Source organism: Heterodontus francisci, chromosome 18 (genome assembly GCF_036365525.1).
Source record: "Heterodontus francisci isolate sHetFra1 chromosome 18, sHetFra1.hap1, whole genome shotgun sequence".
NCBI classification, from domain to species: domain Eukaryota; kingdom Metazoa; phylum Chordata; class Chondrichthyes; order Heterodontiformes; family Heterodontidae; genus Heterodontus; species Heterodontus francisci.
The window spans coordinates 52952750-52976187 of NC_090388.1; the positions used below are offsets into that span (position 1 = coordinate 52952750).

A 23438-nucleotide genomic window follows, 5' to 3' on the forward strand; every position below is an offset into this window, starting at 1 on the left:
TGATGTGGGTCTCAAAGCGATGTGTATGTCAATTGAAGCCAATTCTCACACTCTCGCGCAGAGACTCCAGTCTCCCCATCCGAAATTGTGTGGCCGCTTTGGGTCCCCGCCAATTCCAAGGTCTCTTCCTCAGCTGGGGTGAGAGGACACAAATCTGGAACTCCTCCGCCAGTCCGGGCTGTCTCCCTCCTGTTATGTGCCCTCTTGTCCTGTAAGAGGAAGGATAGAGATAGTAAAAATTGGCAGAGAGATTAACATGACAGTTCTGATACTCTCAGCCCCTCATCCCCCTACTGGGGGATCTGATGTATCTTACACTGACAGGGGCATTAATGGGGGTGAGCTATGAAGGAAGGTAGCTTGTGGCCGAGATGCAGCCGTGCATCGGTCAGGATGAGATAATGCCTAGTCCCTCTGCCATTGCCGTGGTACTGTCACCCTCCCCATGTTGCACACCCTCCCATGTAGTCACATGCAATCCCCGAAAAGGAGAGTGGTATGGAGCACTCACCTTGGCAGAACGCAGGAGGTCGTTGACTCTCTTTCAGCACTGGACCCAGTTCCGGTGGGTGACCCCATAGCTGCTGACCTCCTCTGCAACCTCCATCAAGGCTGCTTGGTCAGGCAGGAGGACTTCTTCTTGCCATCACTGGGGAAGAGAACCTCCCGCCTTTCCCTTGCAGCCTGGAGGAGAATCTGCAGCGAGGCATCACTGAACCACGGGACCACCCTGTGTCTTGTCTTGGCCATCCTGTGCTGTCCTTGGTGGGGTTTGGGGGGGGGGGGGGTCCAGGAATCAGTCCAGCAATGTTTTCAGCTGCACAAAGCTGACAATGACTCTAAGGCAGGCGTGAATGCAGGGCTGACAGGCTTTTAAATATGGCGCCAGCACCTGCTCCAGTGTCATCTGACGCTGTAATCGGTGACTTCCATCCCGCCTCCACGTGATTGGGGGGGACCTGGGTGCTCACTATGCAAAATGACCACCCGCTGCGTGATCGCGATGGGGTGGCCATCCACATGAGGGATGGGAATGGCGCCCAATCCCAGCCTGCAGTCAGGACTGACGGTGGGCTCATTAAATTCAGGCCAGCGTGTCGGCGTCGGCGGAGAGATGGGGGTAGCTCAGAGACCTGGTGACAGCATTAGGTATTAAACTGTCACTTGGCACGTAACAGTTACTTATGTTGATTTGATGTCACCAGTAACTGAGATGTCATAATATGCCTTATGCTGAGTTTGTACCCCTTCTCAATATCAGCAATAATTCATGTCTTTGATCTCCCCCTGACCCTTCACGGATGTCAGAGGAGCTGATGAGGGACCAGACAGAGTCCTCAGGAGGGTGAGCATTCTGAGGATGCACTGTCACATGACTTGTGCACCCTCAACCAGTGCAGATAGACTCACCTTGGTTGGTACTGGAGTAGAAATAGCTAGGTTGTCACATGGTGAGGAGCACATCACGTGTGAACAGGAGTGGGTGCTGGAACCAGAAACACCAGTGGAGAGTCCCCATTGGAGGGCACAGGACCCTCCAAGCTCCTCTCAGCTGGACACAGATGCTGAGCCTCAGGGGTTATCCATGAAAAGGGAGTTTGTGAAGCAGCAATGGGAAATGTGTGTGCTTCTGTCAGCATTTCCAGAGGCTGTGCGCATACTTGGAGAGAGATTGAAGGAGTTCATCTCTAGCATGAGTGCCATGATGTCTCAGGCATTTGCGCTGATGTCCACCTCCATGAAAAGAGTGGCCAACTGCGTGGAGAATCAGATGCGGTAGGCCACTGAGTGCATGCTGGACCAGACCAATGGCCTAAGCACTCTGACTGCCACTTCATACAGGATGGAGCCTCGCCTTGGTGGTTCAATGCCTCACTGATATACAGCCAAGTGCTCTCCAGCTCTTGGCTAGCAAGGAAGTGCAGGTGAGCCATGAGAGAGAAGATGGAGAAAGGGCACAAGGCAGTGGGGACTCCTCTCAAGGTGCTTCCACTTCTCATTCCTGGCCCCACCCTTTCAGACAAAGCCTCACATGGTGCCTCCAGTCCCAATGACTGTCTGCCCCTGCACATGGGCAATTTTTGGCTGCGCCCTCACGTCCGCCATTGGCATCTCATCTGTCAGCGCAGGATAACAAGCAACCTGCCTCCAGATCTGCTGAAGCTACAGGGGTTGCACCATGTTGGAGTAAGAGGAAGTGGATGAAAAAAGACTTAATATTTGCACAAGGGGATTCACTTGGATGTGTATAACAATGTTAATGGTGAAATGCTGATGCTTATTTCAATGAATGAAACACTTTATTTGAACTCCTCTTTCTCCTGGCCTCTACTTTGTTGCACCCCCCCCCCCCCCCCCCATTCACCCTGGACAGTAGCCTTCAGGTGAATGGTATGATCAGCTTTTATAAGGAGAAAAGGGTGAAAATGTAATAGTTGGTTTATTGACTGTTGTCATGAATTGTGTCTGAGGGTGCACAGGGTTTCTGATGGCACAGTTAGATGGCTTCAAGCACACACAGTAAGTAAAGTGTGCTTAGATGAGTCTGTCGTGGGCTTCTCTGGCAGCTAGGTGAGCAGCTGCAGCTGCATGGCCACATCTGACTCCTCAGAGGAGCAGGATGCCGATTGCTCTGAACCTTCCTCTCCCTGCAACTCCATTCCTCTCTGCTGCATGATGTTGTGAAGGGCACAGCAGATCACAAACGTTCTGGGGCATACTGAAGGGTGACTCCAGATCTGTCGAGGCACTTGAAGCGCATCTTGAATAACCCAACAGCTTGTTCTATTGTTGCCTTAGTGCTGAGGTGGCTCATTGTATTTTTCCTCTGGTTCACTGGTAGGGCTCCTTACAGGAGTCAGAAGCCAGGTCTTCAGACCCTTGTCCCCCAGGAGACAGTCACTAAGGCTCTGTGGAGGATTGAAAAGCTGCAGGAGATGTGACTGCCACATAATGAATAAATAATGGTAACTCCCTGGATATCTAGTGCAGATGTGCATGATCACAAACTATTTAAACATTGAGGGAGTGGAATCCCTTGTGATTGGGACTCCTGGTTGAGCTGAGGGTGCCTTGATTGTCACGTGTGCAGTTAATGCTTGCCTGCACCTGTGGGAAGTCAACCTCTGCAGCAAAGCCAACAACCCTCTGTTTGACTAGCCTCATCTGTGGCAAATTGCACAAGTGCCGGCCTTGGAAAACAAGGTATCAGTGACCTGGGAGATGCACTTATGGGCAGCAGATTGAGAAATCCTGAAGGTGTCACCAGCAGATTCCTGGAAGGAGCCTAAGGCAAAGAAGTTCAGTGCTGTAGTGACCTTGATGGTAACTAGCAATGTATGCCCACCTGGTCCTCTTGGAAGGAGGTCTTCTTCCACGAGGCTGCAGATGTCAGCAATGACCTGCTGCAAAAGCCTGAGAATCCTGAGGCACTGTTGCTCCATCATGTTGAGGAAGTGCACCCTGTATCTGCAGACCCTGTGTTGGGGGTATTGCCTCCTTCGAGCTGAAGCTGTGATGGTAAATTGGGAGCATCTAAATTATTGGCATTTTAGTTAACTAATTTACAATCCTGAAAGATAAGCAAGTCACTGAGTGTAACCATATAAGGAACTTTGCCTTTAGAACAAAGGAAACATAAATAAAGAGGATTTCATAGAAATATAAGCCATTAGGCATTGGGATTTAACAATTCATAAGCATTGTGGGGTTAAGAATGAACTCCTAATGAACAAAACCAGGCTGCGAGCAGGTTCAGTGCTTTGACAACATATATAGTGTAAAAGTAGCCATTACATACCTGGAAGACAGTGAGAAGGGACTGAGGAAAGTTATCAAATGTACTCCGTTTTGTTTCCATCTCATCAAAATTGAACTTTCCTCCAAAGAGTTGCATACCCAGGAGAGAAAAAATGATGATAAAAAGGAAGAGGAGCAGCAACAAAGAAGCAATTGACCGAACTGAATTCAAAAGGGAAGCTACCAGGTTACTCAAGGAATTCCAATATCTAAATAGAGAAACAAAAAATATGTACTTATTCAAAATTTCAGGACTGATTATTCTCAAGTATTTAATTATACTGATTCTTCCAGACTGGTTTTGACATGCGTCTTTTGTTTTATCTAAATATTTAATTACTTTTTCAAGTGTATAGCTAGATTTGAAAAGGACAGTCAGTCACCCACTGCACCACTCAGTTCTCTCATGAAAGGGTGAAACTGTTCTCTCAACCAGTTTGAGTTGCATTCAAACTTAATCACAAATAAAAGGACAATGCTTTCTTTCCACACCACCATCCAATCCCTATATTACCACATATTTAAAATAAAAATGAGTTCCTTTTGGAAATTAATTAACAGATTTATTATTTTGTACTCCATTTATATAGTTTCCAAATATTTATGCCACACATGACAATGCAATTCCAAACTTTCTTCTTATAACATGCTTTGCATTAAGTCCCTCTCTAATTAATGCAACTACACTTGCTTTGAGAGTTTGATTAATCTGTTCAAAATATAGATATTTTAAACCCATAGAAATTCTATATTTCACAATAATACATTATTGAACACTCATGTTGCTTGATTTCTGTCCATTCCTGATCAAATGTGCAAAATTACAAATAATTATAATGCACCACTAAACCTATTTTGGTTACCTCTATTAATTTTACCTAATGTTTTGCCAGATTAATTTTCAATTTGTGTTGTACAGAATACATTATGATTTATATCCAATGAATGGTGTTGAATTATTCACTACTACAGCATTCATAAATGATCAGGTCAATCCATTTGATTCCTTTATATTGCATTCTCACTCTGACAGGTGTGCATACACTTTGTTTAATAAAAAATATACATATCAAAAAGTGAAAAAAAAATTACCTTGTAATTTTAAATATCCTCAGAAGTCGCACACAGCGAAGCACTGAAATGCCAAGTGGGGACATAATCTTGGTCTCCACTAAAATAGTCTCAAGGATTCCCCCACAGACAATGAAACAGTCAAAACGGTTAAAGAGTGATACAAAATAAGCTTGAAGTCCAAGACTGTACATCTTAAGCAGCATTTCACCAGTGAAAAGTGCCAAAAGGACTTTGTTTGCAGTGTCTACAAAATAAAAAAAACAAGTTTTAAAAAAAATTGCTCCCTTCCACAATTTTCTTTCCCGTTTCTCCTTTCTATTCTACAAGCAATGACTTATGGCTGCATAGATGATGGCAGTCTTTCAGGTACCTTGATCATGAAGCCATTATTGCATGAGTCTAGACCAACTATTAAACATGATGGGTATTGGAACTTAACCTAGTCCTGCCCTCACCTAAACAGACACCTACCAGTAATCATGAGTGATAACCCTGACTGATTTTCCTTATTTTAGCGCAGGGACACAGAGACAAATTGTATCATCATAATCATCAGCATCACATGAGAAGTGAAATAATTCAGCACAGACCCAGAACCGCACCTGGGACCTCCCTGTGGTATCAAGGGGTTAGTAACATATCATAAAGTGTATTTATGCAGTGTGCTACAGAGAAAATTGCAATATTTTAGAAAATAAGCAAACACTTTGAGAATTTAACAGGAATTAATGTACATCAAAATGAAAAAAGAAACTATAGGATAACAGAGGAATGCTGTAACACAGAGGTCTGGATTTCGGAGTCAGCAGTGATACAAAGGTGCTCGCCACTGAACTCAAAGAAGGTTGATCACAAAGATCTAACAATTCTCTGTCGTGGATGTCCTCCTTCCTGATGTCAGTTAAATCTGGCGCCAAGTCAAAAGGATCTCTAGGCATCCAGCAACAGTGGTGCCATCATGCATGGTAAGCAGCCAATCACATTGAAGTACTCTCAGACAGCAAAACCAGAAAGTAAAATGCACTGAATTTTTCACCAAAAAATAAAATTTTACTTTAGTCCTATACACATAGGATTAAGGTAGAAGCTGAAATATCATCAATGAACTTTAAAACAAAAATTAAAAATATAAAATTCATCATAATGGAGAAATTTGACAATGCATAAATATAAAATTAGTTTTCCAGAGCCAGTGAGTGTTTCGGCGGTAATACACTATTAAAAACCCAGTTACACTTCATGAACAAGGTGTAACTTTTTCAAGTGTTTTTACAGCGATACTAATAGTGTAAAGGACTAGTGTCCTCTCACAAGCAGGCACCACAGCATCGAGGCTATGATTATCTGCCATCAGCTTCGTTCAATAATTTCTACTTGATTGCGGTCTGGGGCGATTTCAACAGTGCACCTTACGCTGAAGTGTTGAATCACTGACAGCAACTTCTGGATTTGCGCATTTAACAGCACATGTGCAGACTCCAGGAGCTGGATTTTCATTCTGGGTCGGGACTCCGATGTTGGGAGAACTTCCGGGTATCTCACCCCACACTGCGTCGGTAATAAATGCGTATCGCGATTTCAGAAGAAAAGACTACTAATTGGCCAGAGGTCGAGATTGCTGTCCAATTAGTGGCAGCGGGCACAGGGAGGAGGCTGGACTAACATAGACTGGGCCTGACTTAAAGGGCAAAAGGCAGACATCATGGTGCTGGCCATTTCATCCACGGATGGAGGAGAGAGAGAACAGTGGACCAGCACCAGAACTGCATCTTCAAAAGGCTGATGGCTTGCTTGATGGTTGTCCTTGTGACCGGATGGCATCGGTTGTGGTGCCTCTGAGCCTTTGTTGCAGGGTTATGCAAAGATCTCAAAAATCATCTCTTCAATGGATATCCCTTTTCACCTAGCAGCCATTCATGGATTCTTGCTGCTGCCGTGAAGAGCTGTGGCGCCTGTGATTGCTGGAGGATGGAGGCACCATGGCAGCTGTCAGGATAGTGTGCACACCGGCAGGAAATGTTTGTTGTGGTTGCAGACTAGCTGAGCATTTAGGGGTTGCAATTCCTTCCTATTGAATCTCCCTGGCTCTTCACTAGGTGCCTTGATGGCCACATGGGTGCAATCAAGGATCCCCAGCACCTGCATTGCTCCATCTGTTGCAAACCCGATGTACTCCCCTACCCTCTCAAACAGGGCATCAGTAACCTGCCTTATACAATGATGTGCTGCCATCTGATAAATGCCACCAAGGTCCACTCCTGAGCCTTGGAATGAGCAAGAGGCAAAGAGGTTCAAGGCCACTGTGACTTTGACGGCTACTGGCAGGACATGCCTATGAGACCTGCAAGGTTCAAGGTGATCCTCTACGAGGGCATACAGGTCAAAAACCATCTGCCCGGGATAAGCAAAGCCTCCTCCGGCACTGATGCTCTGACATATCGAGGTAGCTTATTCCTTGGTGGTACAGCCTGTACTAATGGTATTGCTTTAGGTGCCTTCCTGCCCCTTGTTCCTTTCCTCTGTGCTCTTCATGCCCAGGTGTATGCATCTGCTGCTGCAGATGCTGTACATCATCACTACTGGTCCCTATGTCTGAGTAGTCATTCGCATTGCCAGGTCTGGCCTTACTTGCTGTCAGTTCAACTGTCAAGGTTTCCCGGGCCCCCCTTCTTTGCCCCATGATACCTAGCTCATTATCCCCCAATTGCCCCAGCACTTACAGTCCAGAAGCTCTGCTCACACGATGGCAACTGTGTGCATGAGGGCCTCTCTGAGCCTTTCCTCTTCGATGCTGCCTTCTGATTATCTTCCTTGGCCACAACCAGCTCCCAGGTGTGTTGCCGCTTCCTCCTGTTGCTTGAAAGCTTTCAAATCCTGCCTGTTGACTGACACCTTTGCATACTCCGGCTTCCATCAGAAATCATCTGCATTGCTGTCGCCAAGAGACCCATTGAACCAGTCATCTACCTCTTCAAACTAAAAGCCTCAGGACCACCGAATTCAGCGAGAAACCAGCCGAATCGCCAAACCCCACATACTATATACCCTTTGGTTTTAGGCTGACAACGCAACCACTAGGTGGCACAGTACTTGTACATGCGCAAATGCAGGCTCTTCAACTGGAACGTTAGTGTTTGCGACGTTCAGGCAGCTGCCAGGATTAAAGATGGCGCTGCTCAATTTATCACAGGAAATGCTTATGGCTAGATCATTCTAGCAAACTAACCTTACATTAAGTTGGATGGAAGCCCAGAAATATGCTATGTAGTTATAGGATACTAACTGTAATCCTCAGATCCATTTAATATTACAGTAATCCTATTAAATACAAAAGGAATTTTATGATTGAATTTCCATTGGAAGATAGTGAATTGGCACCCTAATCGATGGAAAAGAAAATCAGGCACAGTACAAAATGTGCTGCCATTTCGTTATGGTGATTCGTTTATATGACTGAGCAGGACTGATTTCACCTGAATGTAGCTACTAACTCCTGCCCCACTGGCCGCTCTCCCCCTTGGCAATTCGCTTTCTCCCCCTCCTCCGCACCGGCCGCTTCCTGCACCTTCCACCCCCAGCCGCTCGTTCCAGACCTCGCTGCTGCCCCCCACTTTCTTGGCCGATTGTTCCCCGCTTGCACCACCCCACTCTCCGGTCACTTGCTCGCTCCCCGCTTCCCCCCAGCTGCTAGCTCTGGGCCACGCCGCTTCCCTCCTCTCAGCCACTTGCTCCCACGTTTGATCAGTCACCATGTGCCACCCGAAGAAGCAAGACAGGCCGCAAGGGGTGACAGAGCGAGTGGCCGAGAAGAGGGAAGTGGCGAGACCTAGAGCTAGCGACTGGACAGGGGGGACGGGGAAGCAGGGTGCGAGTGGCCCAAGGATGGGGTGGTGCGAAGCAAGGCAGAATCAGCCAGGGGAGTGGCTGGGGGGGGAGCAGCAAGGTCGAGAGTAGTGGCTGAGAGGAGGAAGCGTTGAGGCCTGGGGCGAGTTGCCGAGGGAGGAGAGCAGCTAGTGGGGCAGGAGCAAGTGACGGGGATCGAGATCCAGCCTCAAAGTCTCCCATTCAGCTGCTCCCTCCAGCCGAGTGGGGAGCTGGATACCCGATGACGCTTTATCGCGCAAGCGCCAAGATGGACCAGGCGCGGATACGCGATGACTTCATCCTGCGCATGCGCTGCCTAGTGCTGGCAAGATGTAGCTGCGCATGTTGCCAAGTTGGCGCACTCTGATGATATTAGCGAGCTGCTTTGTCAGGAATCACTTTGTTGGTTTTGTGGATTCTAACTCAACCAATCTACCACAACACCAGTTGTGTGTGTGTAAACCTCTAGCATGTGTGTGTGTGAGAGAGTGAAAGTTGGCCTGTTGTTTATTATTTTGGTTTTGGTACAATAAGGTTAACCTCTTTCTTTGTTAACTCAAGAAAACCTGTCTGATTGGTTCTTGTTATGATCATAGCAAGTAAGTAATTAAACACACATTGAATTGGCCAGTACATCCACTTAAAGAAAGAATTAAACCTGTTGTGGTCAAACAGGGAGAGGGAAAAGAGGGAAACCCTTCGACCCCTCCTCACCTGACCGTAACAAATATATATAAAAAATCCAATGTCCATGCCTGCCTGTCTTCTTGCCTGCACAATCTGACTTCTTGCTACGATTCTGTCACTTATTTGTTCCAAATTTTGCTTTTAAGATTTTCTATATTCTAATTTATAACTGGTTTTGCATATGCAAACTCAACACTGTGATTGTGCAATCTAGCCACTAGGTTCTCACAAATTGCTCAAAATGTTTTCTGAATTTTTTCATGTCATTTTTTTTCTTAACAACTGAAATTTCTAATGTCCAAAAATGCATATTTCACAATACCATGATACATTTATTCACTGGTCTGCCATTTGTGTCTTTAAATTCCTTTTTATCTGAATTTTTATTTGAAGATTCTCTTAAAAGCCTGACTTTGGGCCAATTACTTTGGCCCAGAGCCAGGATTCTGTGAACTGGATTTGGATTATATTGTGTAAGTCTACACAGTGTTCCTAATTTCCCAGAACTCATCATATAATTCTGTTAGATATACTGATCAAATATTTTTCATCCCGCATGCCACTCGCCATCTTCCACCCAGAAGTAAAGAAGTAAAAACAACAGGGAAAGAAGAAGTAATGAGGCAAAAAGAAGACTTGGGGTAAGATATATAGAATCAGAAGAGATGAGTTAGAGGGAAACAGCAACATAAGGACAGCAGGTAGGTGAGAGTGAGACCATATTCTTCAGCTTACTGTGTGCATTGCCACTGTATATCAACTAATAAAATGCAAGTTTTTTCTTCTTTTATTGCTGTTTTAAATTTTCTGGCTCGGTAGATATAGCTCTCGTACAATGTGTATAGGAAAGGAGTGATATTAGGAAGATTTTATTGGCTGATAGATGGGGACATCATTTATATACAATGAAATAGCATGCTAACATATTTGACCTTGTTTTCATTCTGCTTTGCTCTTACCTTGAACTAGAGTAAGCCAGTCAGGCTGGCTGTAGTGTTCGGATGCAATGGTGAGGGTGTTGAGGAATACTAGAAAAATTACAAGCCAGTAAAACACACTAGACTTCACTCCAGCTCGACATTTTCTCCTGCAAAATCGGTTCCATCTTCGCCAATATCGGCTGCAACAAAAAATGTCAGTGAAACTGTGAACTGTATAAAGTGTTTCCTAATTGTTTTAATTCCTTGAACTGAAAGAGGGCACTAGATGAAGGAGGAACAGTATACAGAAAAAGTAGAATTGACTGAGGCACAATATATTTGCTGTACCACTGGTTGGACCAGGAGTTAGATTTTCATGTTCACCATCTAGATAGTCAGCTGCACGAAAGGAACGCCCGCCCATTATAGAAACTGTCAGCAATCAATGGAATAAAAATCTAGTGGGTTCTAGAAAAGATGGATGATCCATTTCACCAGAACCATCCATGTGGTGAAGATGAAAACCTACCCTATAGATTCATATTTGTAAGTTTCACACTGCAAGTTGTCCATCTTAGACAGTTCGTTGTGAGCAGAGGAGAGAATTAGAGAAGATAAGGTGTTGTCAAAGAAATGCAGATTTTAGTTTTTCATGTTACTTTCCAGTGAGGGCTTGAACCCTTTTGTTTTCTTCCATTATCTCCTTTTGCTGGTCCTGTCCCTCATTCCTGTGTTCCACTGAACCTGCTCTCAATCTACCGCCAATGTTGTTCTTAGTTGAGAACATTCATAAATAGGCCCCATTGATTTTGATCCCTTCATCCCAGGGAGCAATCATAGCACCCTAAAACCTGTCATTTTTGTACAAGATTTTGTTATTAGATCAGTAATGGTGACGGAGAATGGATCTTTTATTGGTGAATACACTTTGTTTCAAAGATACAACAGTCTTGCATACAGTAAAAATAGATTTTATTCCATGTGTGAGTTATTCACCTCAGGTTTAATCTTGATATTTTACTATTTAACTGCAATATTTTCTACTTCTCTAAATATTAGTGAATATCACACACATACCTCACTAATGTTTGCAAGCCCATTGTATAACTTACCGTCACATTAATCCTGGTGTCAATGTCTGACTCAAAATGCATCCAAATGTACACAGACCCCTTTCACAAATTAAGAACAAGATTTTAATTTTTTTAGAGTAGATTTTCCCTTTCAGGTACACTGGTAAACTTGTGTAATATGAATAAGTTCTTAGCATTACTTGGCTGATGAATTGGTGCAGCATGTTGGAGGGAGAGAAAACTGGAAGGCAAGGCAAATTGGCCCACTCCCACGCACTTCTTAGTGGTCACAGATAATATTAACGCTTGCGACTTCCTGACACAAATAGCATTTGGTACGGTGGAAGGTGGAAAGCGACCAAAAAAGCAGAAGAGCAAAAATACCAAATACTTTAAAATATTTTAGCAATAACATACAGATATATTGGAAAATTTTACTTTTACTTTAATTTGTGGTACATGGTATGATCGTGCAGCAGTATTTTATCAGGAAAAACTCCCATGTCTGCCAGACTGAGAGGTTATTATGGTTGGTATCATTCAGTGGCTTGTTTACCAGCACTCCACCAACCCCCTATTTTGAGTTTTGTATATAATTATGTCACAGCGGGATGTTCGCAGAGGATAGGTGACACATCGTTGCTATGCGACTTTGAACAGAAATTAGTATTCTTGTCACATATACAACCGACAGCTGGTAATGCCATTAATTTAAAAAAAATTACATACTTACAAGACATCTTAAAGCTAATTACATACCTAGACCTGTCAAATAAGCTTACATGACAACCTGCAGCACATCGATACTTTGCAAGGCAAGATTTTAATAGCTTGCACAAAATGGCATAAAACAACATACTGATTCTGTAAATGACTCATTTGCAGCATATTCAATATGCTGACCACAGAGTCAGTTTGTTTGTTAATAGTAGCACAAAAGTTGATGTGAGTATAAAGAACATTTTGCCATTTTATAGTCAGGGCAACTTTTTTAATTCACATTACAGAAGAAATGAAAATGTATCATAATGTCACACTTGGCCATAAGATACAAACAATTATAGTTGAAAAGAATTTGCAAAGGAAATTCCCTTTGTGTTCTGGCTTGTTCTATTACTAACTGATGAGCAAGTCTTTGAGTGAGACCAGCTAACCTTCTATGGTATTACACATGGATACCCAGAGGTCTGGAGAATGGTTGTGATGGGATCGTCCTGCGAGCATGGAGCATCACATGGTGCTTTGAATATGCTACTATTTGAGGTAGGTCTACTGGATCAGGATTGGGTTTGAAGCACTTAGGGAAGGAAATAGTAAGCACTGAAAGGGAAATGGTGGCTGGAAGCCATCCAGGACAAATGACTGTGTCACAATTACTGAATGGAGGGGCCAGTCCCAGGAACAGAGTGCAGGCATTGCCAGGAACACAGTAGAGTTACTGCACCAGAGTCAGTAGTGGTAAAAAAATTAAAAAGGGACGAAAAGGTTAGTCAGTATTTCAGGTACCAATGTAGTATCAAGCAGTGCTGTCAATCTAAGAACAGTGTGATATGTCAGTATCAAAGATATTTGCTACAGTTATTGCATGGTTTTCAGGTTATAACTATGTTTAATATTGTTGAAGTATAGGGTATTACAACATGAAACCGATTTTGCCTTGCATGTGATTTATTTTGGCACTTGATAATTCTACACAAAATGGGAAACACAGAAATAATCTTAGACAATGCTTATTTTCTTTACTGCCGGACAAACCAAGCTGTCATTGAATCAACACTTCTAAAAGTAATATTATTATAACATAGACATAGAAATTATACAAAATAAAAAAAACTGTATCAAATGTATTAGGTATTAACTAACCTGAACTTGGACTTGGAAAGTCGGTGCCTGGAAAATAAAAAGATTATGGATAATTTATTGTATTGAAATCTCCTCTATCTAGTATATTGGTTAATCAAAGAAGGTCATTGCTAGTATCACAGCAGTAGCTGTCCTCCAACCTCCCCTCCCCTCCCCTCCCACTGAAAGTAAATCGAGACTCACCACTGGAACCCATATCAGGTAGGTACCCATCACTGTGAAGAAAGCTGAATATTTGGGAGCTTTGGGAATGGACATATTGTCAGCTACTCTTACGGGACTAACACTAACCAGCATTCATTAATACAAAGTAGGTGGCTTGATATTTTTCTTCATTCTTTTTCCCTCGTGTGTTTTTCTCTCTCTCTCTCGCCTGCTAGAGAGATTACTTTGTGGACCCACTGGAAAAGTCTCTACTGACCCCCACAGGTCTGTGGAATCCTGTTTGAGAACCACTGATATATAATGTGGGTAGACAAAGAGGATTGGAATTGGAGGAGGCATAGCATCAGGGAGACACATCATCAGATGATGAAGAATTGGGTGAAAGTGAGGGATAACTGGAAGAAGGGCCAGCTCAATGCCTGGCAGCCAAAGGAGCCAGGGAGCAGTTGAGCTCTCAGTGCTGTGGTTGACCTGCTTAATCAACTACTTGGAAAATGGCACAAAGCCCCTCTGAATTAACAGTCCTTGTAAAACCCGTTCACCAATTTCTTCATCCTCTTTTAAAGAAGTCAAACCATTCTGTCATCTTCTAAATCACTGACATTATGACATTATATTTGTCGCCACTTTTCCTTTCTCCATAATATATGCCAGTTCCAGATGAGTGAGGTTGGATGGGCAAACTGTTCCTATACCTCATCAATGCTGCTCTATAACAAATTGTTAGGCTTGGCTACAGTATTTCTATGATTCTCCCTTATTCCCTGTCAGAAAGTATCACACTACCATTTCATACTTCTCCACAGCTGATCCCAGGCATAAACTCAACATGTCTGTGCCATCAGACCAACTCTCCCTTATTGTCTCATAAAACCTTCATTGATAGACTGCTGATTAATCTCTAATGAGCACAGCATCACCTTTACAATGTTAAATTAGAGTCTTTGAATTTAAGACCTCTTCAGCATTAAAGTCTGCTCACCAACTAATTTGACTACATTAGTTTAATAACTTATTAAAATCTTTCCAGTACAGAATTTATTTTTCATGATAAAACTTATTAGCACTTGTCAGAAGAGGAATTCAAACTCAACTGGCATGTTTCTCTTCAAAAAAAGAAAAGGGAAACAAAAATAATTTTTTATAGTTCTAATAAAGACAAAAACACGACAAGAATTTAAACTCCACAGTGTGATTAATGAGTTTAATTTTCTGCAATAAGTACAGAAAAGATGACAAACTGGCAATTAAAATATTTGTTATAATGTTTAAGTTTGAGAAATAAACTAAATATAATTTAGTTGTCAACATAATAGAGTATATGGCCTACAAATCTAACCATGCAGCTCCACATTTTTGGGTGCTAAGCGGTTGCCTAAACCTCCAATACAGCAGGCAGGAATTGCGTTATTATAACCCAGAAGTGCACTTCACAGTCACATCAGTAAAAGACAAAGCATCAGCACGCAATGCCCACGTCGGCACTAGTCCACTATTGTGCCAGCTGCACTTAGGCAAATCAGGCCAAAATGTGGGCCAACAAGCAAACCTGTTATGTCACAACCAACATGATAACTTTTTAGAATATACTTAGTTGAATGTGGAGCTGGGAGCTGCAGGAGTGGTCCTCCAGACGCCACATTAAAAGAATGCAGACTGCCTCTTATGCTCCTCAGATCACCTGCTTCATGGAAATATTGGGGGCACCTCAGCTTTCACCATTCAAGTGCACGGATCATATGTACACTCCCTCCCCACCCTGCACCCGAAAATGGGCATTTCTGAATCTTTAGGACTGTATCTCCAAAGGTGAGACTGACCAGACTCAGGGCTGATGAAGTCATTAGGGTAGTAAATAGTATGCATTGCGTTTGTTTTTCAAGCATAACTGAGCACAAAGCATATTCATTTAGTAGTGGGATGCTCTGAGTCCAATCTGTCCAGGTTTTGGTCCCACTGCCAAATTTGTGGGGCCCATTTTTTAAGGTGTCCCAAGCAATCACCCATATCAGGAGTTAAGTTCCTTGAATATGCAAATTTGGGCCTAATGTCTATTAAAAGACCCTGAAACAAATTATTCACCGATGAGTGGGGCAATCATCAGGCCTGCCTTGCTCAAGATTCTTCAGCAGTACCCATGGCAGCCAACCAATGGTAAGCACTTTAATTATTCCTCCAAGAAATATATTCCTGTGGAGTCAGGATGAGCAGGAGTGCTCCCACAACATAGTTGCAATTGCTCTTCCCCCTCCCATTGCTCACTCCAAACCCCCCTCTCCAAGGACATAGGCCACTGTCAATGAGGCAGACAGCCTGAAATTAACGTCTCCTGCCCAAAAACGGCCCTGGACTAATTTCTACCCCAGTGGTCTGCAAAGCAGGTGGAGATATTTATTTCATCACATTTCTAGGTGTGACATACTATGTGAGAGTTTACCAGCCCCCAGTGTGCACTCAAGGAGGCGGGGGGGGGGGGGCTAGTAAAATGCCAGAGAGCTGCGTCAGGAGGGCTCATGCCACTGGGCCACTTTAGCAGCGGTGGGAATGGCAGCGGCTCGGCTGCCCGACGACTGCAGGCGGGTGGCAAATTTCAGGCTTGATTAAGGGCCATCTACCTGGGCCATTGGCATTTTGCTGGTGGCAGGGTGGTCCCGCCACATGGGGAGGCTGCCAGCTGCATGGAGGCGACCTCCCAGCAGATACTGGGGTGGGGGGGGATGGCATTGCATCTGGAGGCTCCATCGCCCAAAGAGGGGGCCCCTGGCGGCAAACCACCCCCATGGCCCCAGTGTTGCTGCTGGAGTGGTTACCCCTCTGATCACTGGGGCTTGCCTGCCTGGCCCCAGCAGGGAAAAAAATTTCTAACTCCCCTACCTCAGCAGCGGCCACCTCTCTCAGTGGCGCTGCCGAGGCCGCAGAACTGCTGGCCCACTGAATGGGCTGGCAGCTTGGAGAGCTAGCCTTCCATCCTTAATTGGAACAGCAGGCCCAGCAGTGGCCAATTAAAAGGTCGCTGGAAAGAATATTACTGCCACGGTCCTGCTGCCAACTACGTGGGCTCAGGACCCGTATATGGTCCCAAAGTTAGGACTTACCCCCTTCCGGGAAACACCCGGCCATTATATTTATGATACTTATAACTGACACGGAACACAAAAGTCCGAGTGTATCAGGCCTGTGTCCTCAGTACCTTGCTCTACGGCAGCGAGGCCTGGACAACGTATGCCAGCCAAGAGCGACGTCTCAATTCATTCCATCTTCGCTGCCTTCGGAGAATACTTGGCATCAGGTGGCAGGACTATATCTCCAACACAGAAGTCCTTGAAGCGGCCAACATCCCCAGCTTATACACACTACTGAGTCAGCGGCGCTTGAGATGGCTTGGTCATGTGAGCCGCATGGAAGATGGCAGGATCCCCAAAGACACATTGTACAGCGAGCTCGCCACTGGTATCAGACCCACCGGCCGTCCATGTCTCCGTTATAAAGACGTCTGCAAACGCGACATGAAATCGTGTGACATTGATCACAAGTCGTGGGAGTCAGTTGCCAGCATTCGCCAGAGCTGGCGGGCAGCCATAAAGACAGGGCTAAATTGTGGCGAGTCGAAGAGACTTAGTAGTTGGCAGGAAAAAAGACAGAGGCGCAAGGGGAGAGCCAACTGTGCAACAGCCCCAACAAACAAATTTCTCTGCAGCACCTGTGGAAGAGCCTGTCACTCCAGAATTGGCCTTTATAGCCACTCCAGGCGCTGCTTCACAAACCACTGACCACCTCCAGGCGCGTATCCATTGTCTCTCGAGATAAGGAGGCCCAAAAGAAAAGAAAAAAAAGAAATATTTTATGTAACTGCCAGTAAAGCAATTTGCTTTGTTGCCCAAGAAAATCTACTGTTGCATTGTGCCTCACTATTTTCACTTATATACCAGCTCAGTGGAATGGTGTATCTGCATATTTCCCCATTGTAATGTATAATTTTTAAAGCTTGGAATTATCCACAACATTTATAGTATTTGCAAGCAAGCATTACATTTTTACTTCATAATTGAGAAACCAAGATGAAAGGCCAAAAAAAGAGGCAACCTCAAGATGCTGGGCTGAAAACACCATTATGTTTTTCAAAAGCCTAATAAAACCTTAAACAAAATGAAGAGGCAGGGAAGGATTGATCACATTGAGCAGATAACAGTCACAATTTTTCCAAATTTTGCTTTCCTTTCCCAGAAATTTTTTTCTGTGGTTACTGTACAAATTAAGATTCTAGTCTGATTCGTTAAAGGTTCTTTCAAGCATTGGATTAGGAGCTTGGAGACATGTTACTTGCAGATACCTGGTTCACTGTTTTTTTCCTCTTGCTTCATAATTAGACAGGAAATAAAGAAAACACACCAATTTGACAGTCACTGATTGGCCATGCTGGTAGGAACATGTGAGGTTAAATAGTAAATTATGTGCCATGTAATCTTAGCACAAAGAGCCATTCACCTGAACATCAAAAGTGCCTTCTTTAGACTTGCTCCTGCACTCTACGGGCTGAATTTAGCGTTTGCAACGCGGCTACAGGCAGTGGACCCGTAAGTGGGTGCTGTCACTGCTCAAGTGAGCCTGGAAAGGGAGGAGGAGAGGCTGACCATCTGGTGTCTCCTTTCAGGGCATTTTGAGTGTGGACAGCTGCTCCCCAACCCCTCCACCAATGAGCCCAGCTCTAGTAGCCGTGACACCTGTGCTTGAAACCATCAGGCAGCCGGGACCCTCCAGGCCAAAGGACGGCCGCCAAAGTCATTCCAGGCCATAGGGCAGCTTGATTAGCAGCCTGCCTCCAGCCTCGCTGTGAAAGCAAGGTCACACTGCATAGAAGCATTCAAAAATGCGTTAAAAAAACCACCTAGTCACACTTGAGAGTTTCATGAGTACTTGCAATTTTCCATTTGTATTCTGCTATAAAGTTTATTCGCTTTTGAAGTTAACATTCATTGTGAAAAATGGTTATTCCTTTATGCCTTAATTGTGAGATTCTGATTTCACCCTTCTCCCATAGTGGGCTGCCAGTCTAGGCTCAGCCTTCCTTTAATAAGCACCTCTGATGTGCCAGAGCATGTGTGTGATCTGGTCACTAGGCACAGAACCCTAACAGAAGGAGGTGACAGACTGAATGCCTGCATGCATGGTGGCTGGAAGGGCTAAGTATGTGAATGTCTCTTGCCTCCTTGCCCTCCATCCGTCAGTGGCACTGCATCACGCCACGGGGTTCCACAAAGACAGGGTGTATGATACCCATGCCAGGTGATCAGTAGGCCTCCAGAGCGCTCTCCTTGCGGAGACAAAGTTGCCCTGGAAACTTTGCTTTTGCTATTCCTCTAAGCTTACGTGCTGATGGTCCTCAGTGGCCACCCTTACTGTTAGCCAACCCTTTTACCCAGCTGTATGGCCACCTGACCCTTTCATTCAACTGTACAGCCAGCTATGCCAATCACCCAGGACGAAGGTTACCCGCACCAACCACCTGAGACTATGCCCATCTGTGCAGAGCACACAGCACTTGCGGCCAACAATGGCCTCCGCTTCCCCCTCATCCCATATCCAATACTGTTCATAGCTGCCTTCCCATCACGGGACTGAGGCCTCGCCTTGGTGCTGCCAGCTTTCAAGGGCCTGGGATCTAAAAGCACATGACGGCTACCTGTTGTCAACTTAACTCCAAGCCTCCCCACTGAATTGCAATCAGCTGCATGCCAATGTATTAAAACTAACTGTTCAGCAATTCAAATGTCAGTCCCGTCATGTCAGGGCAGCAATGCTGCCTTGGTGCTTTCCCGCTGCTGACTAAATCCGGAACCAACGTCACGATGTTTGATTTCTGGGCGAGCATGTCCATCGGTATTCTCCGGCTCCCTATGCCTCCATTCCTGCTCCAAACGGGCTCACAAAATTCAGGCCAGCAAGTGCAAAGAGATTGGTCAAGCAGTTGTATGCACAGTAGGAAGTCAAGAGGTTGCATTCGTCATGTGGAGGTAAGTGCTGAATTCCCATGGGAATGGAATGCTCTCTAGTTCAGTGTGTACAATCCAGGGGATGAATTTTATTGGGGCCCCGCGCTCCGCGGCAGCGCCCTTTGAACTCGACAGCGCGCCCGCATTCGCCAGCCACCACCGAGCCCCCGCGATATTAATTGCGGGGGTTCATTCCCCCCTTATTACGTGGGGAGAGGCGGGATATTTGGCACCGCATGAGTTTTGACAGCTGTGCAGCAGGTGCTGGGACCCTATTTTAAGCGCCTCAGCATCTGCTTCCTGACAGCTGTCAAAGAATACTTACCTGACTACTGAAGAGTGGAGCTGCTGTCAATCTGGCAGCAAAGCAGAAAGTGCTGCAGAAATCCAGTAGGTCAGGCAGCATCTGTGAAGAGAGAGAAGCAGAGTTAACTTGTCCAAGTTCACAGACCTGAAAGTTAACTCTGCTTCTCTGTCCACAGATGCTGCCTGACCTGCTGAGTGACCCCAGCACTTTCCGCTTTGCCGCCACATACTGTGTCCCAGTGTCCTGAGAAGTTGCAATCCTCTTCTCCCACTCAATTGTAACATTCCTTCTTGTAGGCGTGTCACTCCTGGGTGAATAATCGTAAATTTGCACATTCCAGGACTTGAGACTTAAAAAATCCATAAAAGGTATTACAGAGATTTACAGTGAACACACTGACACAAATGGGAATGCATGGGTGTCACAGCAATGTAAATACGTCTTTCACTAAATGTTCCTCACCAACATATGTGTCCTTTTCTCTGTGCAAATGATGTGTGCCAGCATGTCACATCCCTTTGCACCGTTGGTCCTTCAGGAGAGCCAACATATGCAATAACAACTTTGCCATGCCACCATTACTCATGAGCGTCTCCACAGATGCAGTGACATGGACATTGGCTCAGTCACCTGCTGCCTCTAATGGCTTACACAGGGATGCTCCAGATGTGGACTGGTGCGCAGCAGATGAACGAGGGTGATGTGTGGCTTACAGAGCTCATGTCAGTTCCTATGGAGCAGACAGCCTTTGTCTGATAAGCCACTTCCGTACATCCCTAGCTCACTGCTAGCCCTGCGTGCAGAGCCTGGGTGCCATCTTCCCGCCCATGCGTCGTTCATGTTGTAGGTCCTCAGCGTCCTCATAGTCCGAGGAGGAATCCAGTTGACGTCTCTCCTCATCATGCCAGGCCTGGCCCTTATTGGGTGTGTAGTTGTGCAGAGCAGCAAAGAAAGGAGCTGGCCTTTTCAGCCTGTAGTACAGGGCAACATCCTATCCATTGAGGCATTGGAGGTGCTCTTTCAGCATGCTGATCTCCTGCTCAATGGTGGCTCATGTAGCTCAGTGGCTGGCGTTGTATCTCTCCTCTGCAGCAGTGGTGGGGTCTCTCACTGGTGTCGGGAGCCATCTCTGCAAAGGATAGCCCTTATCTCCAAGAAGCCACTCCTCCATCTGAGCCAGTTCAGTGAACAGCGGTGCAAGACCCAGGTGTCATGGAAGCTGCCTGAGAAGCGGGCAAAGATTTGCTTGAAGCATCTGAGTTGATCACACACTAGCTTCACCTAGATTGAGTGGGCTCCTTTAATGGTGACCACTACAGGTGGTAGCCTGGCGGGAGGTCTGATGGCCACATAGGTTCAGTCTATGAACATTACAACCTATGGTTCTCCGGCAATGGTGCCGGAACCAATGGCCCTCTGGACCTGGCTCTGAGAGTCTGTCCTGACGTGGACATACTCACTGGCCCTCTGGTGCAGGGCACCGGTGACCTCCCTGATGCTGCGGTGCACTGTTGATTGTGTGACTCCACAAAGGTCTCTGGTGGGCCCCTAAAAAGCTGCAGAGGCGTCAGGCTTGAGAACCGCTGCCACAATGAGGAACAAAGGCATGGGATGTCCTCCGGAGCCCATGGGCTGCAGGTCATCCTTGAGCAGGGCACAGAGACATGTCACCACCCTCTCTATATGCGCAATCGCCTCTGACACTGGTGCTCTGACATCCGATGGAATGTCATGTGGGGCCTGTAGATGCACGGCAAACGTAATGGCGCGCTCCCATTGGGGGTCCCATGACCGGGGGCCTCTAGGTGGATCGCATCTGCCTGTTGATATTGCCTCTGACGCATATGGATCCTCATGTGCAGAGGATCACACAATGTAGGATGAGCCATACCTATTTCCATGTGAGAAATAAAGTTGAACCCTTCATGTATTCGAAGGTTCCTAACAGGGCAGGGATTGATGTTGACGGGTACATCAGCTGCTTTCCTGGATCAACTATGTGGCGTGCCATGGCATTGCCCATCTTGGCCAACACTCAGAGTGGCACAGCATGACCACATCTAGATCCTACCAGCTGAATCGATTGCCTCCACCATCCATACAACCTTAATGCTCCTGCCCTTTCTGGCACCCTCCCCCCACACAGGGTGCCTAGTGGGCCATTGCTCCCTCACAAACACGAACAAACACAGAGCATACACTGTTAAATGAGGGATGGTACACAGTACCTCCCTTCATGCCAGCAGAGCTCTCCCACCAGTAATCCCAGACCCCTTCCCTTTAAGAGTGCAGAGTGACCCCTGTAATGCCCCCCTCTCTCCTCCCTTTAAGAGTGCAGAGTGAGACCCCTGTGTATCCCTCCACCTCCCACCTCCCTTCTAGTATGCAGAATGAGACCCCTGTAATGCCTCCCTCCATCCTCCCTTTAGGTATGCATAGTGAGACCCCTGAAAAGAAACTTACCTTCTGCCGCAAAACCTTCTGCCTCTGAGGACCCTCCCGTTTTTCCAATCGTGAACGGGACGGCACATGATGGCCGCCTGTTCATCGAAAAATCAGGAGTGCCAGTGGAGAGGCGGCGGATGCATAATCAGCAAAGGTAAGTACCGTTTACCATATGCTAATTATGGTGCCACCGCGACGGGGGAGGCCGCACCGAGGTCCAGCCGGTAACATGTGGCGGGCCCTTCTCGACATCGCAGGTCAAGGCGGGCCTCTCCCCGCAGCATTTTACCGGCCCCCGCGCTGCGACCCATGACGTCGAGGGGCCGGTAAAATTCAGCCCCAGATGCTTCTCTGCTCAATGCAAGTAACATCTCAGGTAAGGGAAACAGCACTGAGGAAGTGAAAGTATAGCAATTTATAAATAGACAATGTACAGGAAGACATCAACATCACCTAAATTGTTAGCTGGAAAGAATTTCTAGTTACCCAATATGAATTATCACTAATCACATTCCTTTATGTGTGTCATATAATTTCCCAGATGCATTTTTAAAGCTTTTGTTGTGAAATTATATTTAATACCAAAGTATTACCCAATTCTAAAACTTTTCAGCACTCCAAGTACATTATGGCAGAAATCCCAGCACTCAATTTGTTCTAAAACTAAATGACACTACAAATTTATCTTTCTTGCCATCATTAACATTATCAGTTCAGTGAATGTAATTTGAATTTATACAAATCTGTTGTCACAGCTCTTTGTTCCTGATTGTATTCTGTAATGCCCATGTAGAACAAACAGATTATTAAAGGGCCATTTTCACAAGTGTTAAGAACTTCAAAGAACACAACATCTAATTGTAAGCTGTCGAAAGCATCAGTAGCTGCTATTCACAATACTTGATTTAATTATTTGTTCCCATTTAGGGTAACTGATCTTGTTGCCTAATTTATTCTGTTTTGTAGACCTTTGCCTTACTGCATGCTAACCAAAGCAATATATTATTCAGTGCAGCTCCCCAGCTGCTCCCTGCATTAATGTTTAAGTTCTTTTTATCCTCCAAGGTAAAATTTATCAACCAAATATCTGTCTTATTAGAGCCACTGTGTAAGCTTTTTGCTGGTACATGCTCATTTCAACAGCAATCAACTGTTCTTACATTCAACACAATATTCTCAATTATCCTGTAATATCTGGGTAAATTTTCTCTACCATATCATTAGACTTACCCATGATCTATCAAAACCTAAT

The 23438-nt window shown here is 45.3% G+C and overlaps 1 protein-coding gene across 5 annotated transcripts in view; it reads right to left on the reverse strand.

The window, feature by feature from the left end:
* cacna1c (calcium channel, voltage-dependent, L type, alpha 1C subunit) overlaps window positions 1-23438 on the reverse strand; it is a 1113964-nt gene that overhangs the window by 362225 nt on the left and 728301 nt on the right. For all 5 annotated transcript variants that reach the window (XM_068050762.1, XM_068050758.1, XM_068050759.1 and 2 more), the window contains 4 exons: window positions 13280-13306; window positions 10383-10543; window positions 4891-5116; window positions 3800-4007 (listed from right to left, as the gene is read on the reverse strand). In XM_068050762.1, the coding sequence (XP_067906863.1) occupies window positions 3800-4007; window positions 4891-5116; window positions 10383-10543; window positions 13280-13306 (622 nt within the window). The remainder of the gene's footprint in view (window positions 1-3799; window positions 4008-4890; window positions 5117-10382; window positions 10544-13279; window positions 13307-23438) is intronic.